The 15,843-nt window shown below is 34.7% G+C and overlaps 5 protein-coding genes and 2 long non-coding RNA genes across 8 annotated transcripts; 2 read left to right on the forward strand and 5 right to left on the reverse strand.

The window, feature by feature from the left end:
* The first annotated feature begins 204 nt into the window (after positions 1 to 204).
* On the forward strand, positions 205 to 1,742 carry LOC106310627 (MATH domain and coiled-coil domain-containing protein At3g58370-like). Its single transcript, XM_013747853.1, has 5 exons — positions 205 to 263; positions 352 to 487; positions 571 to 728; positions 838 to 1,142; positions 1,338 to 1,742. The coding sequence occupies exons 2-5, from the start codon at positions 381 to 383 to the stop codon at positions 1,740 to 1,742; spliced, it is 975 nt and encodes a 324-aa protein (XP_013603307.1). The 5' UTR covers positions 205 to 263; positions 352 to 380.
* A 528-nt stretch (positions 1,743 to 2,270) lies between these two features.
* On the reverse strand, positions 2,271 to 2,808 carry LOC106307771 (MATH domain and coiled-coil domain-containing protein At3g58370-like). The gene has a single exon (XM_013744823.1). The coding sequence runs from the start codon at positions 2,641 to 2,643 to the stop codon at positions 2,326 to 2,328; it is 318 nt and encodes a 105-aa protein (XP_013600277.1). The 5' UTR covers positions 2,644 to 2,808; the 3' UTR covers positions 2,271 to 2,325.
* A 1,211-nt stretch (positions 2,809 to 4,019) lies between these two features.
* On the reverse strand, positions 4,020 to 5,192 carry LOC106307772. Its single transcript, XR_001263394.1, has 3 exons — positions 4,832 to 5,192; positions 4,583 to 4,735; positions 4,020 to 4,468 (listed from the first exon to the last, which is right to left on the reverse strand). It is a non-coding gene; the product is annotated as an uncharacterized LOC106307772 (long non-coding RNA).
* Positions 5,193 to 6,073: 881 nt separating this feature from the next.
* LOC106307773 lies at positions 6,074 to 8,098 on the reverse strand. Its single transcript, XR_001263395.1, has 3 exons — positions 7,809 to 8,098; positions 7,207 to 7,284; positions 6,074 to 6,220 (listed from the first exon to the last, which is right to left on the reverse strand). It is a non-coding gene; the product is annotated as an uncharacterized LOC106307773 (long non-coding RNA).
* A 3,133-nt stretch (positions 8,099 to 11,231) lies between these two features.
* Positions 11,232 to 12,807, forward strand: LOC106307768 (MATH domain and coiled-coil domain-containing protein At3g58370-like). The gene is made up of 4 exons (XM_013744818.1): positions 11,232 to 11,567; positions 11,649 to 11,806; positions 11,913 to 12,181; positions 12,277 to 12,807. Exons 1-4 carry the CDS (start codon positions 11,458 to 11,460, stop codon positions 12,658 to 12,660), a joined length of 921 nt encoding a protein of 306 aa, XP_013600272.1. The 5' UTR covers positions 11,232 to 11,457; the 3' UTR covers positions 12,661 to 12,807.
* A 186-nt stretch (positions 12,808 to 12,993) lies between these two features.
* LOC106307769 (MATH domain and coiled-coil domain-containing protein At3g58340-like) lies at positions 12,994 to 14,233 on the reverse strand. The gene is made up of 4 exons (XM_013744819.1): positions 14,098 to 14,233; positions 13,838 to 13,998; positions 13,446 to 13,687; positions 12,994 to 13,356 (listed from the first exon to the last, which is right to left on the reverse strand). Exons 1-4 carry the CDS (start codon positions 14,202 to 14,204, stop codon positions 13,108 to 13,110), a joined length of 759 nt encoding a protein of 252 aa, XP_013600273.1. The 5' UTR covers positions 14,205 to 14,233; the 3' UTR covers positions 12,994 to 13,107.
* Positions 14,234 to 14,650: 417 nt separating this feature from the next.
* Positions 14,651 to 15,731, reverse strand: LOC106307770. 2 transcript variants are annotated; one of them, XM_013744821.1, is made up of 5 exons: positions 15,647 to 15,731; positions 15,408 to 15,476; positions 15,225 to 15,321; positions 15,044 to 15,117; positions 14,651 to 14,959 (listed from the first exon to the last, which is right to left on the reverse strand). In XM_013744821.1, the coding sequence occupies exons 2-5, from the start codon at positions 15,468 to 15,470 to the stop codon at positions 14,813 to 14,815; spliced, it is 381 nt and encodes a 126-aa protein (XP_013600275.1). In that variant the 5' UTR covers positions 15,471 to 15,476; positions 15,647 to 15,731; the 3' UTR covers positions 14,651 to 14,812. The 2 variants fall into 2 exon arrangements, with proteins under 2 accessions (XP_013600275.1, XP_013600276.1); XM_013744822.1 differs by having other exon boundaries at positions 15,624 to 15,715.
* Between the last annotated feature and the right edge of the window lie 112 nt (positions 15,732 to 15,843).

Here is a 15,843-nt window from a genome sequence, read left to right on the forward strand (position 1 = left end):
GCATTTGTGGTGAAAATCTATTCTGGTCAAGTAAGTTCTTGTATCATGAATTGGTTAATGAAAGTATGAAGTTGAGCCAAAAAAAAAAAATAAGAAAACAAAGTTGCTAATAATAAAGTAAATTTAGGTGAAGTGCAATTAATAGTACAAAAATGATAGAAACGTGACAAGACAAGAAGTCCAGAAGAAGGATGTTTTAAAGTAGTCTTGCAGTGTAAGAGTTTAGTGACAGTGTCTATCTTTCTTGAACCCGCGTCTGAACGGTAATTACTCCATGTTTTTTTTTACCTTAAGTTCTCTGGTGAGTGACATTTAAAAGGGTTCAGTAGTTACCTTTCATGTTTTGACCAGTGTGATTGAGAGTCTGGAATCTGTCTGCAATGGTGAATGAAGCTGATAACAAGTTAACTTGGGTGATCAAGGATTTCTCCTCTCTGCAATCTCAGAGGATCTACTCTGATGGATTTTTGATTGGTGGCTACAAATGGTGCAAGAGCAACTTGTTTTCTAATGTTATTTTCTCTGCATGTAAGATTTGTTTAGGTGCTAAATCATTTATTTTGACTCTAGGTGTCTTATTGCTTATCCAAAGGGAGCCAAAGTTGATTTCTTGTCTCTGTATCTTGGAGTAGCCGATCATGAAACATTACCACTTGGATGGAGAAGGAACATAAGTTTTTCACTCCAAGTAGTAAATCAATTTTCAGAAAAATCCTCCATACTGCGAGGTACCCTTCCAATAGCTTATGGTTTGAACAATCATATTCTATAAAGTCTAATGTGTTGTGAAAATGCTTGTTTTGACTTAGATGAGTTGTATGTTTCTTGATTTTACAGAAGCAACCGAGTGGTTTGATCAGAAGACTCCCTTCTTAGGTTTTCTAAAAATTCTTCCACTTACCAAACTTCATTCCAAAGATGGTGGCTTTCTTGTGAATGGTGAGCTCAAAATTGTTGCGGAGGTAGATGTTCTTGAAGTTACCGTACAATCTGATGCATCAGAGGGATCTCAAGAGGCAGCACAACCTATGAAAAAAACAAAGATGACTGATTACGGTACAGGATCTAGTGATTTGCACCAGGAAACTCAAGTGGGAAAAGAAACCATTGACGTCAATGGGTTTCAAGTCTCTACATCACAAGTAAGCTAATTCAGACTCTACATTTAAGTGCTTGTGTTGCTGTTTCCTGGATAAAAAAATAAGCTCCAAGGATCAGAAATCATGTACGAAAAACAGAGAACTTAAGTTTGCATGCAGCCTTGTAGGAAAAAAAACAAAGATTCATGTCTTCAAAAATTTATGTCATGTTTTAAATATATTTTGTTTCACTGGCAGGTAGCATATGTGAGGTGTATATTTGAAAAACACCCAGACTTTGCATCAAAAATCCGTTCAAATAATCAGCACCTGAAGTCAACATACATGAATGTTCTCCTAGGACTAGTTGAAACACTCTGCCAGTTGCCTGAGAAGCTCTCTGATGATGATTTTGGTGAAGCATCGGCTGCGGTTTCATACTTAACCCAGGTTGGCTTTAAAGTGGATTGGTTGGAGGAGAAGCTGGAGGAAGTACAGGAAAAGAAGACGAAAGTGAACACTGGCAAGGCTCAGCTGCAACACATGGAGGAAGAGTTTAAGGTACTCAACAAGAAATGCTTGGAACTTAAAGATCTTGTGGAGAAGCAGAATGCAGATGTGACAGCCGCCAATGTTGCTCTCTCGTTCGATGATGTTGTTTGATAGTCTTCTACTCTTTGTACGTTTTTACTATAAAAGAATCGTATGTCCGGAGTTTTGTAGTATTTTGGATGAATGTTAATGCGGTTTCAGGGTGTCTTTCGAAATTTTCATACAACACTCTACCTGAGAACAAGTTTGATGTAAGAAATACTAACCAAGAGTAATGATAGTTAAATGAAGTAAATGTTATTACCTCTGAATAGAAAACTTGAAAGCCATTTGACCTCAACGGTTCCATTACCTTTCCTCATTGATAAGATCTTAGTTTCTATTGGTTTATAGATATCAATTGTATATGGTTTAGTTAGTAGCAAATAGAATAATCCGGTTTGTTCCGGTTAGCTGATTAGATCAAGTTGTATATATTGACACATTTCCCTTTCGGGTGGTCAACGTATATATGGTGGAAAGATGCTCGTATGAGAGAGGAAGAAGATAACAAAAGGAGTATTTCTGTTGACCTTTATCTTAAAAGCGTTCAAAGAAGAGTAGAAAATTATCATTTAAGAGTCAAGACACAACCAGAAGACCAGTTTACCAAGTAAAAAAACCAAACTACAAGTTTCTGACAACTCTTGAAGCATTAAACAACATCGTCGAACGAGAAAGCAACATTGGCGGCCGACAAATCTTCATTCTGCTTGTCGAGAAGATCTTTCAGGTCTAAGCATTTCTTGTTGAGTATCTTAAACTCTTCCTCCATGTGTTGCAGCTGAGCCTTGCCAGTGTTCATCTTCTTCTTCCTTTCCTTTAATTTCTGGAGCTTCTTCTCCAACCAATCCATTTTAAAGCCAACCTGCTTTAAGTATAAAACTGCAGCCGATGCTTCAGACAAATCATCATCAGAGAGATTCTCAGGCAACTGGCATAGTGTTTCAATTAGTCCAAGGAGAACATTCATGTATGTCGACTTCAAATTCTGATTATTAGAACGGACTTTTGATGCCAAGTCTGGGTGTTTTTCAAATATACACCTCACAGATGCTACCTACCAGTGCAACAAAATATGAAAAATGATGTAGCCGAAGCTTTATAGGATACAACTAGAGATCCGTTGATTCTGAGAATACCCGGAAAACTAGAATAATCACAAAGATCTTATTTAGTCTAAAAATGCCTAAGATTAATGTCTTCTTAAATTCGTTGAGATCACCAATAATCTACCGAAAACAAGAAATTAAGAGAAATCTCTTAACTTTTATTAATCAAATCATAAATTCATAAAAAGCCTATTTATATAAAAACCAAATAACTTAAAAACTATTAAAAACCTTAAGATAATTCCCACTAATTAAGATAAATACTTAAATAAATAATAAACTAGATAATAATGATATTTGGAATATATCCAAATATCTCTATGCATCATTCTCTCCAACCAAATATCTCTATGCATCATTCTCTCCGGGTTGGAGAAGATTCGTCCTCGAATCTTAGCCCTGCATCCACGATAAAAATTGTCCACTTACGATCTCGAACATCAAACTTCATTGCAACCTTGAAAATCTTCATAAGGTGTTTACGAGCATTGTCATATTTGACATAAGGCAAAAGTTGACTTTGTCGAAGGAATGGACAAGTCACACCACACTTCAGTCGATTTTGTTGATAAGGATTCTTTTGCCAACGCATTAGAACACGTAAAATTCAAAGACGCCTCAAGAGCTTTGTCACCAAAGACAAAATTTATGGTTTTGGCATCTTGTGAACACACGCCAATAAGAAATTCTACCTCATCAAAGATAGAAACAATTGGATCCATATCAGCAAAGATCGGACCAACACCATCATAGTCGTCAAAGATCGGAGAGCCATAAATCTCGTTGAGATTTTTTTCACCTTCATCTCTGTATACGTCATACACAGGATCACCACGAACTTCTATGTAAACAATTTGTTCACTTTCGACGAACAAACTCTCCATGATTCCAGAATCGAGTTTTGATTAAGAAACCAAAACGCCTGGCTCTGATATCAACTGATGTAGCGGAAGCTTTATAAGATAGAACTAGAGATCCGTTGATTCTGAGAATACCCGAAAAATTAGAATAATCACAAAGATCTTATTTAGTCTAAGAATGCCTAAGATCAATGTCTTCTTAAATTCGTTGAGATCACCAATGATCTACCGAAAACAAGGAATAAAGATAAATCTCTTAACTTTTATTAATCAAATCATAAACTCATAAACTTTAGGCATAAGAAACGTATTTATATAAAAACCAAATAACTTAAAAACTATTAAAAACCTTAAGATAATTCCCACTAATTAAGATAAATACTTGAATAAATAATAAACTAGATAATAATGATATTTGGAATATATCCAAATATCTCTCTGCATCAAAAAACCACATCATATAAGTTTTGGAGACATGAATCTTGGTTTTGTCCTGCAAGAAAAGAGTTGAGCACTAGTCTTATAGCTTACTTGTGATGAACATTGACATCAACGGTTTCGTTTCCCACTCGAGTTTCCTTGTACAAATCACTAGATGGGGTGCCATAATCATTCCTCTTTGTTTTTTTCATAGGTTGGACTGCATCTTGAGATCCCTCTGATGCATCATCAGCTTTTCCGTTAACTTCAAGAACATTTACCTCAGCAACAATCTTGAGCTCATCATTTACAAGGAATCCACCATCTTTGGAATGAAGTTTGGAAAGTCGAAGATTTTTTAGAAAACATAAGGGTTTCTTTTGATCAAACCACCACTGATATGCTTCTGCAAAATCAAGATACATAGAACTCATCTAGTCAAAGAAAGCATTTAACAACACATTAGACAATGAATATGATTGTTCAAAGTTCAAACCATGGGCTGATAAAGTGTACCTACCCATATAGAGGATTTTCTGAATTTTTATTTGCTACTTGAAGTGAAAATTTTGCGTGCCTTCTCCATCCAAGAGGCAATGATTCATGATCGGCTACTTCCAGAAACAGAGACACGCAACCAGATTTAATTGCCTCTGGAAAAGCAATAAGACACCTACAGTAAAAAACAAATTTGCAAAGCTGAGGAGGATAGCACCTAACCAATTCTTAAATGGACAGAAAATAACATTAGAAAAAAATTGATCTCTACCATTTGCAGCCACCAATCAAAATTTATCAGAGTAGATGTCCCCAGATTGCAGAGAGGAGAAATCCTTAATCACCCAAGTGAACTTGTTATCAGCTTCACTCACCACTGCAAACAGCTTCAGAGTCTCAATCACACTGGCCAAAACATGAAACAACTTCGAACCAAACACTTGAAACAACTTAAATTAGTTACACAAACAATGAAGCGATATAAGGCAAACTATTAAGTTCGAACCAAACCCTTGAAAGTTGAAACAACTTAAAACTAGTTACCTTTAAAGGAGAAAACTGAGTTTGTTCTGATACACCAGAGAACTAAAGTAAAAGGTGAAGTGATTAGAGCATCTCCAATGGAACACAAAAACTTCCTCTATATTTTACACTAAAATAGATTAACTCTATTATAGAGTTGAATTGCTCCAATGGTTCACTCTATAATAGAGTTACTCTATAATAGAATTACTCTATGATAGAGTGAAATATAGAGAAATATTGTTTTTTACTCTATATTTGGAGTCTAAAAGCAAGATTACTCTATATTTCACTCTATTACTAGTGTTTTTCTGCACCATGTGCAGTAATGAATTTTTTAAATCTAACTTATATTTAAAAATAATTTTTATTAAATATTATAGATTTTACTATTTTCTTACTAATATTTAATATAGATTTGATATATATTAAATCAATTTGTATAAAACAAATAAAATGATAGAAAATTGTATAATTATCAAAAATTTAGCCTAAACAATATTTATAAAATTTGTAGATATATAAGAAACTAATGTTCTTACGATTAGATATTTAAATTTTTAAAAAATTGTAGAAACTTTTGAAAGTTTTAGTAATACAAATTGTATAATTATAGAAAAATAATAATCTTTCAAAATTTAAAATATTATATATGAATATATTTATTTTATAGATGGTGTATGAGCTATTACCATATTTAAAAAAGTTTACCAAAAATAAATATCAATATTAAACGTAATATATGAATTATTACCATATTCTAATAAATTTGCCAAAAATATAAATCAACATTAAATAAAATTATCCATGTCATATTTTTCCGGAAGCCATGTCATCAATTTCAGTAGTCATGTCATATTTGTTTTGTGAAATTGATTGTAAAGAGGACATGTGGCAAAATCACTTTTCAAATATAGTCTAGAAGATTAGAAGATACAGTGAACCATTGGAGCAAATCCAACTTTATAATATAATTATTTTATTTTAGTGTAAAATATAAAAGAAGTTTTGGTGTTCTATTGGAGATCGTCCTACCCTTAATTAAGAGGAGGATTCAAGAAAGAGAGAGAATGCAAATCGTTTTTAATACGTCGAGGAGGAAGGCGAATCGTTTCAGTACTGCTTTGGGAACATGAACCTACAGTAATTATTGGTGCATGCAAGTTAATACAAAACCACAGTACAGTAACTATTGGTGCATGCATGTTAATAGCATGTTTATTGCAAGTCTATTAGAGCATGATTATTGGAGGGTTCTTAGGGTGAAGTTTTTACCGGCATATAAGAATCCGTTTCTTAACTTTTAACTAAAAAAGTTAAGAACCGGTTCTTAAAACTCTTATTTAAGAACCGATTCTTAGCTTTTTTAGTTAAAAGTTAAGAGACGGGTTCTTATATTCCGTTAAGAACTTCACCCTAGGAACCCTCAATAATTATGTTTTTAGGTTGAGTTTCTTAGCATAATATAAGATATAGTCTCTTAACTTTTAACTAAAAAAGCTAAGAGATGTCTCTTATATTTTTTATTTAAAAGATGTCTCTTAGTTTTTTTAGTTAAAAGCTAAGAGACCCAACATAAGAGACCTACAATAAACATACTCTAATACTCCATCTGTTTCAATTTAAGTGTGGTTTTAGGTTTGTGCACACAGATTAAGGAAACAATCAATTTTGTATATTTCCTATATAAAAGCACAATTACCTATACACCTAACCATATTTTAACCAATAGAAAAATAAATTGTTAAATAAAAATAATAAATATTGCATTGAAAGTCGAAAACGACACTTATTTTGTAACGAAAAAATTTCTCTACAACGACACTTAATATGAAACGAAGGGAGTACAACGCATGTGTAACTATTGGTCAAAGATAAGCATTTTTCATTAATGTGTTCATACTATATTCGCTACATGGCAGCCTCACATTGGTTTCAATTTGAGTGTGTTGACGTGTCGATCTCACAATCATTTAACAATCAGAACAAAACTTAGGTTCACCCCCTGCGGTGAATTGTATAATTCACCCCACTTCTTATAATCAAATTTCTATGTAGGATAAGTAAAAGAAGGATATTATTTTAAAAGAAAGGAAAATAGCTTGAAAAGAAAAAAGAACTAACGTTTTACGCCGCCGTTAATAGTTCTGAGAAGGATCTGATTTCTTCTTCTTCTTCGATCGGCTTCTTCTTCTTCATCCCCTGCAGAGACTTCCAAATAATTCTTAGTGTGACTTACAGGTTCGAGCTATTATCAGGTCAATTCATTAGAGAAACATAATTAACCTAAAGTCTAATTATTGTTTGTTATATATATCTATTGATCATATAGTTATAAGCTTAGAATTGTTAGATTCTTTAATCACATCTATGTATGAGCGTAGCAATAGGAGATTGAGTCAATTAGGTTAATATGTTTTTGTTGCTTTATTTTGATGGTAAGAACATAATATTTGACTACATGGTATAACAGAATGTCTAAATCATGGAAAATTATTGGTAAGATTTGCAAGGGAAGACAACATAGTGGTGTGATTCAAGCAGTGTTTTCAAAACCGGATCGGAAGCTGAACCGGATAATTTTTGAGTCACGGTTCAATATGTTTCGACCGGATCAAACCTAATTCAATAATTTGGTTTAATATATTTTTAGTGTAAAAATTTAAAAATAAAGTTAGGAAATATGATACATAATTAAAATAAAATATGATTGGAGATGCCCTTACAAATTAAGACAATTTATGGAGGAGACTCTTGTACTGAGAACCCCTTAACGTTATGTTCTTTGACTTGGTCCACACTCTTCTCCAACCAATCCAGCTTAAACCCCACATGTTTCAAGTATGTCAGCGCAATGCTCGCTTCCACCAGGTCCTCATTAGAGAGCTCCTGAACTGATTTGGAAAACATCTCGCTAAGACTGAGCAAGAAGTTCATGCATGATGTCCTCATATATTGGTTCTTTGCACGAAACTCTACTGCAATATCTGGATGTGTTTCAAATATTCCTCTCAGATTTCACCTGACAGTAAAAAAAATATAAGAGGGGCTTATTGAATTGAGGGTTTGGAAAAATTTTGGGAGTTCTTAAATTAGTGGAATTTAGATAGAATTTGAAGATTTTGGTGGTTATTTTGATGGGGGATTTTGGCAGGATTCTATTCAAATGGTGGGATTATCTTTATACATAAAGACGTCGTTAAAACTCGTTAATTAAAAAAAAAGGAATTAACTAAAGAGAAATTCTCTCAAATATTCATTTTTTTAGTTTTTGTCACAAAAATAACCCCAAATAAGAAAATGACCAAAATATCCTATTTTTATTTTGAAAATTTTGGTTTTTTATTTTTGAAAATTTGAAACCTTATCCTCAAAAGTTCACCCTAAGTCTAGATTAGTTAAATGTATTTTTACTTTTTAATAAAACTTCTTTGGTCATTTTCCTTTTTGAAAATTATTTTTGTGACAAAAACTTAAAAAGTGTTATGCTATGAAATTTCTCTTAACAAAAGGGCTTGGCCGTTGATACTTCGTGTTTGAGATAAGCTTCAACATTGCTAAAAAGGAAGTCATGAAGAAAATGAAGGTATCCTTAAATATAATTAGGATAACTAGAAAATGAAGTTATTCTTAAGTGTAATTAGGATAACTAAAGCTATTAAAATTAGAAAAAAATGAAAGACCTAATTCATTGTGTAATAGGTTAAGTTAAGGATCCCCATTATCTATAGGAGATCTACTGTAAGATGATCTCATAAGAAAGATAATAGATTATGTTTAGTTTTTGAGAAGTTTCCTAAACATCAATAAAAGAAGAACTTTTTATTAAAGCTATTGTGTTCAACGCCTAGAACTAGGGTTGAACGTGTTCTCGTTTTTGGTTACACCTTTGTTCTTGGTCACTTTACTTCGTACTAAGAACATAGTTGTTCTCCCAATTACATCTCTGGTTATGTCCCTTGTTGATCATCAAGACTCGAAGCTGATATATGAAGTTGCTGCTAACTTGAATAAAAGTTTTCAATGATGGAAACTTCAGGAACGAAATGCTTTCTAATTAAGCAAAAGAATGAATCAATGGAGATTGTAGAGACTCGTGAGAGGATATAACCGACATGGACAAAAAAGCATTACCTCGAGAGACCAAAACAGATGGTGAAGGGAATCTTCCAATATCAATCTATAAGCTTGAATCAAGTGGCTTCTAAAGCCTTATAGCTTTGTCTGAAAGTGAAACTTGAAGAACCCAGAAACTTATGGTAAGACTATCGTTTCTGTTCCATATCATTATCTAGCTTTGTGGTTTGAATCCTTTTTCGGGTCATTTTCGTATTCATTCCTTAGACCTAGTTCTGAAATGAATTCTTTTGATTTTCATAGGAAGAAACATAAAGGCTGAGAGAAAAAGTAAGACTTCTTTAACTCATTAGATGGAATTTATGTTCATTAGATTGTAACTAGCTAGAAATCATTTTCAAATAATTCAAATAATTCTGGGTATATTTTATTAGATGAAATCCTAATTTTCCAATAAGAGGGGATTTGATGGAATTTTTAAAAATGATAAATCCAATAATCAAGGATTTGAGGTAATTTTCATATTTGCTCTTTCATGCCGTTAGTTAACCAACAACAACTATAGCGCTGCATGAACTATTCAGTCCTGTGACATACTGACACTGACAAGGCCCTTTTGACCAACATGAATGAACTAGTGAGCAGATGCTAGTAAATATTCGCCTCTATGTATGGAGAGCTCATGAGAAAGTTGATTTACTATAGTTAAGCGAAACTTAACGTATCTTGCCCATTCAGATGGCAATGATTGACCATCAGTAACAGCGAGAGACACAACCAATGAATCACCACCTTTGTATCCCTTAGGGTATGTGAAAAGATCCCTGCCAGAAGAATACCAAAGAAAAGTCTCAAAAACATGAAGTACGAATGATTGACATCAAGTTGAGAAAATCAATGAAAACAATTGACAAAGACTTGTAGCTTTACCAATAGAAGCCACTGATCAGAACCGGTGCAGAATAAAGCTTGTCAGATGGCAAAGAGGAGAAGTTCTTTATCAACCAAGCAAACTTTTTCTTGTTAGGATTCTCCAATGATGAGAATCTAACTTCTGGTACAGGAAGAAGAAGAGAAACAAGAGTATAAATACTTGGAAATAGAGAATATGCTAACCTTACAGGTTCAGCGAGGTAGTCTTGTCTTTCTCCGTAGAGTATCTTCTTGTAACAAACAGATATATACACTTCAGTTCAAGAAAAAACAAATAGATATACAAAGAAAATGTAGGAATCTCATGTTACGTGAGCAGATGGGAAGAGCCTTAGCCATCATGACTTGATACTCCACATAATTATGAGTTAGCGAAAGGGTTATATGTGTTAAGGTAGATGAGCTTCCAACATAAAACTAATTGGTGATAAGTGGAGTGACCCATCCATCTTATATATTACTAAGGATCTCTTCCAATATCCGATGTGGGACATTTATCCCTAATACGCTCCCTCGAGATGATGGCTCTTTGAGCGTCAATCTCGAAATGTTCGGACAAGGATCGATGGACCGACTTTGGGCTAGATCGATAATTGATCGGATTGGATTGCATGGATCAGACTCTGATACCATGTTAAGCTAGATGAGCTTCCAACCTAAAACCAATTGGTGATAAGTGGAGTGACTCATACATCTTATATATTACTAAGAATGGTACTGACAATAAAATGTATTTCTCTTTGATACTTGACTTGTATCCCACGCCCCCACATGTTAGTCTTTATTAAGGGGAGAAGGAAAGGGAGTACAAAAAAGACAAAGATGTATTAAGAAGATGCATACGTTTCCAAAAACTTACAATAACATGAATAGTTGTGAATCATCTTTGACTTGAAGCAAGTACTTAATTTGCACCATTTTTTCCAAATCTTATCCACTTCTAGACAAAATGCTTATCAAACAACATCATCATCGGTGCGTTAATGTATTATATTGTAATCTTAGCAAAACGACACAACAACAATAATGGGCCAGAGAAACATCAAGCCCGAATGTTCAAGAAGGCCCATCTGGGGGTTCAACGTTCTTCTTCAAAAGAAGACAAAAACTTCATCAATGAAAGCAGAGGAAGCTCAGGTCGTACGGAGAAAGCAAAAAGGAATCAAGCTGGCAAACCGATTTGAAGCCTTTGATTCAGGCAACACCCTTTGGATTACGACACCTGTTTCACTGTTGTTAAGGGTTTTAGCTCAGTTGTATAAATAGAAGTAGCAAGAGCAATGTAAAACCCTTAAGCTCCAAAGTTAAATTCATGATCTTCACTTAAAGTTCCCTCCTTTTCCTTCACTCTGGAGTCTGTCTGCAATGGTGAGTGAAGCTGATGATAACAAGTTCACTTGGGTGATTAAGGATTTCTCCTCTTTGCAATCTCGTAAGATCTACTCTGATGAATTTTTGATTGGTGGATGCAAATGGTACGAGAAAAAAAACTTGCTATTTTCTGTCCATGTAATTAAGATTTGTTTAGGTGCTAATTCTTTTTCTTTTACTGTAAGGTGTCTTATTGCTTATCCAAAGGGATCTAAAGTTGATAGCTTGTCTCTGTATCTTGGAGTAGCCGACCATGAATCATTGCCACTTGGATGGACCAGGAACGCAAAATTTTCACTCAAAGTGGTAAATCAATTTTCAGACAAGTCCTCCATACTTCGAGGTACACTCTATATTACAAATTTTTCACTCAAAGTAAAGTAGTAAATCAGTTTCCGGTGAAAAATCCTTACTAAATGCTTTGTTTTATGTTTCATGATTTTTAACAGAAGCAACCGATTGGTATAATCACAAGACTCCCTCTTTTGGTTTTACCAAGTTTCTTCCACTTGCCAAACTTCATTCCAAGGACGGTGGGTTTCTTGTGAATGATGAGCTCAAGATTGTTGCCGAGGAACATGTTCTTCAAGGTATCCGCGAATCAGAGGGATCTCAAGAGGCAGTCCAACCTATGAAAAAAACTAAGATGAATGGTTATGGTACTCGAGTGGGAAACGAAACCTTTGACGTCAATGGGTTTCAAGTCTCTACATCACAAGTAAGATAATTAAGATTAGTTCTCAACTATTCTTTTGCAGGACAAAACCAAGATTCATGTTTTTTTTTTTCTATATATTTTTGATTCACTGGCAGGTAGCATATGTGAGGTGTATATTTGAGAAACACCCAGACTTTGCATCAAACGTCCGTTCAAATAATCAGCATCTGAAGTCGACATACATGAATGTTCTCCTTGAACTAATTGAAACACTCTGCCAGTTGCCTGAGAAGCTCTCTGATGATGATTTGGCTGAAGCATCGGCTGCAGTTCTATACTTATCGCAGGTTGGGTTCAAAGTGGATTGGTTGGAGAAGAAGCTCGAGGAGGTAAAGGAAAAGAAGAAGAAGATGTACACTGGCAAGGCTCAGCTGCAACGCATGGAGGAAGAGTTGAAAAATCTCACTAAGAAATGCTCAGACCTGGAAGATCTTGTGAAGAAGCAGAATGTTGCTCTCTCGCTCAATGATGTGGTTTGATGTTTCATGACTTGTCATAAACTAACTTGTAGTTTGCTATTTTTTACTTGGTAAGCTGGTGTTCTGGTCGTGTGTCTTGACTCTGAAATGATGGTCTTCTACTCTTTCTTTGAACGCTTTTGAGATAAAAGAATCTTATTACCGGAGTTTTTGTAATATGGAGTACCCTTGTTTTTTTTTTCAGTGGATAAATGGTTTAAGCTAGGTTACTTGATGATAAAGCAATTGCCCTAAATAATTAATATTTTCTCGACACATCACGATTCACCATGGTATATATGATTAAAATCTTATGTAGGGACAACAGTTTATTTAGAGTAAAAGCCCTTTGTTAAAAAAAAAAACAATTTATTTAGAGGCAGATACTTGTGTGTTTTCTTGTCACTCAGTTTTCATATTACAAAGACAATTTATGGAGGAGATTCTTGTACTGAAAGCCCCTTCTCCTTATGTTCTTTTAACTTGGTCCAGACTCTTCTCAAGCCAATCCACCTTAAACCCCACATCTTTCAAATATGTCAACGCAATGTCTGCTTCCATCAGATCTTCATTAGAGAACTCCTCAAGTGATTTGGAAAGCATCTCGCTAAGACTGAGCAAGAAGTTCATGCATGCTGTCCTCAGATGTTGGTTCTTTGCACGGAACTCTAGTGCAATGTCTGGATGTCTTTCAAACATCCCTCTCACAGCTTCCACCTGACAGTAAAAGAAAGAAGTCACAAAGCGTTTGACAGAGCACTCTTTGGAGATAAATAAGAAGTTTCCACCATTCTTTAGTTTCTTACTTGTGAAGGAAGAACTTGAAACCCATTGACATCTATGCTTTCCCTTACTGATGATGAAGTCTTGTCAAGCAAATCTTTAGACTCATCTAACATACCAATAACTTCAAGAGATTCTATTTCAGCAACAATCTTTAGTTCATCGTTCACCAGGAAGCCACCATCTTTGTCATGGAGTTTGGCAAAAGGGAGCATTCCTGATAAGCCCCATCCTGGAGCTTTCTGATCAAACCAAATACTTGTCTCTGTACAATGTTTCACTCCGTTAGTTAACCAACAACAATTATAACACTGCATGAACTATGCAGTCATGTGACATACTGACACTGACACTAACAAGGGACTCATTTGACCAACATGAATCAACTAGTGAGCAGATGTTAGTAAAGATTCACCTCTGTGTATGGAGAGCTCATGAGAAAGTTGGTTTACTATAGTAAGGCGAAACTTAACGTATCTTGCCCATCCAGAAGGCAATGATTGACCATCAGTAACAGCGAGAGACACAACCAACGAATCACCACCTTTGTATCCCTTAGGATATGTAAAAAGATCCCTGCCAGAAGCAAACGAAAGACAATAATCATACAAAAAATGAAGTATGGATGATTGACTTCAAGTTAATCTAAATCAAACAAAGACTTGTAGTCTTTACCAATGGAATCCACTGATCAGGACTGGTGCAGAATAAAGCTTGTCAGATGGCAAAGAGGAGAAGTTCTTTATCAACCAAGCAAACTTTCTCTTGTTAAGATTCTCCATTGATGTGATGTGATAAGTTGAATTGAGAACGAAACTGCTGGTACAGGAAGAAGAAGAGAAACCAGACTAGTATAAATACTTTTTTTAAAAAGGGGAGAGAATATGCTTATCTTACAGGTTCAGCGAGAGAGTCTTGTCTTTTAATTCTTTGGGTTTGTTCTTGTAATAGATAGATGCAGGAATTTCAAGTTACGTGAGCATATGGGAAGAGCCTTAGGTCATCATGAATTGATACTCCACATAACTATGAGTTAACAAAAATGGTCATAGATATGAATATTAAAGAGAATACTTAATCATCAAGCTTTAGTCTCTTCTAGCCCTGATTCTTTTCTTCAAAGAAACCAACATACTCAATTCCACTTTGATATTTGACTTGTACCCCACGCTTCAGTTTAGTCTTTATTGAGAGGAGAAGGAAAAGTGTACTTAAAAAGACAAATATGTATTAAAAAGGTGCATACATTACCAATAATGTACAATAATAGTTATGAAACCTAGGAGACAACAAACAGAAGACAAAATGTCTAAGAACCTGGAGACAACAAACAACAAACAACATCATCGAACGACAGAGGAGTTTTGGTCTTCATCAACACATATATAGTTTATGTCAGTTTTTGGAGAAAGAAAGCAAAGATAGAGAAGATGCAAGTTAGTCCTAAAAGAAACAACATAAAGGTTTGCGAGGTGGTGAGAGCTTTTTCCTCATTTGCTTCAATCTCTCTCGTTCTGAGAATATCCAAGTCAGCCAACTGCTCCAATGATGAAAATCAAAAAAGTTCAGTAAGAGACTTTTCAAAAAATTAAGAAGAAGTGAAAAAGGAAAAACCACACACCACTCGAAGAGAAACATGACGCATATTTGCATACTTTTTAGCAGCTTCTTGGCACTGCAAATACCATGAAACACCTACATACACGGAAGTAAGTTTGTAAAGAGTTAAAAAATCAAACAAACACACATGGTCATAATTGTTAAAAAAAAAATCAAACAAGTTACTTCCCCCTCGTACACACCTGATTCATCAGACGAGTCAAGGTTGCTTGCCTTGTTACCGTATTCAGCAGCACTGTCCAGGAAATATTTCTCAGACTCTGCAATGTTGTGAACCACCTGAGGTGACCGTGATGAAGGTAAATAAGAGTTAAAAGCTTTGAAATTGTCAAAAAGAAAAAAAAAAAACAGAGAACCGTTAATACCAGGTTTAGCTTGTCTGCTGCTCTCTGAAGAAGAAGCATGATCCTTTTGTGTTCCCTAGACATAGTAGCCTGCGGATCAAGAAACCCACTCTGGACAATCACATTTCGTGTATCAAAAAAATCAAAACTTTGTTCCTGATCTAAATGAAACAGACTAGGGTTTATAAGATTCCACAGAGAGCGAGAGAGAGAGTTTCTACAACATAGAAGGCAAACCTAATTCGATAGTGGCGACAAACCTTACGGATGCTAATCGAAGCAGCTTTGCTTGGAAATTAGGTCCAGAGCGCAGACTAAGAAGAAATGGGAGCAACTTAGTTTTGGGGTTTTATTTACTTCTCCCATAACCGGTTGGTTTTCCATTATATAATTTGTACAAATTTCTATTCAAGTTTTGACTCCATTTTGGAAAATACATTATTTTAAATTTGAGAAC

This window comes from Brassica oleracea, chromosome C8, assembly GCF_000695525.1.
Source record: "Brassica oleracea var. oleracea cultivar TO1000 chromosome C8, BOL, whole genome shotgun sequence".
In the NCBI taxonomy this organism is placed as follows: Eukaryota; Viridiplantae; Streptophyta; class Magnoliopsida; order Brassicales; family Brassicaceae; genus Brassica; species Brassica oleracea.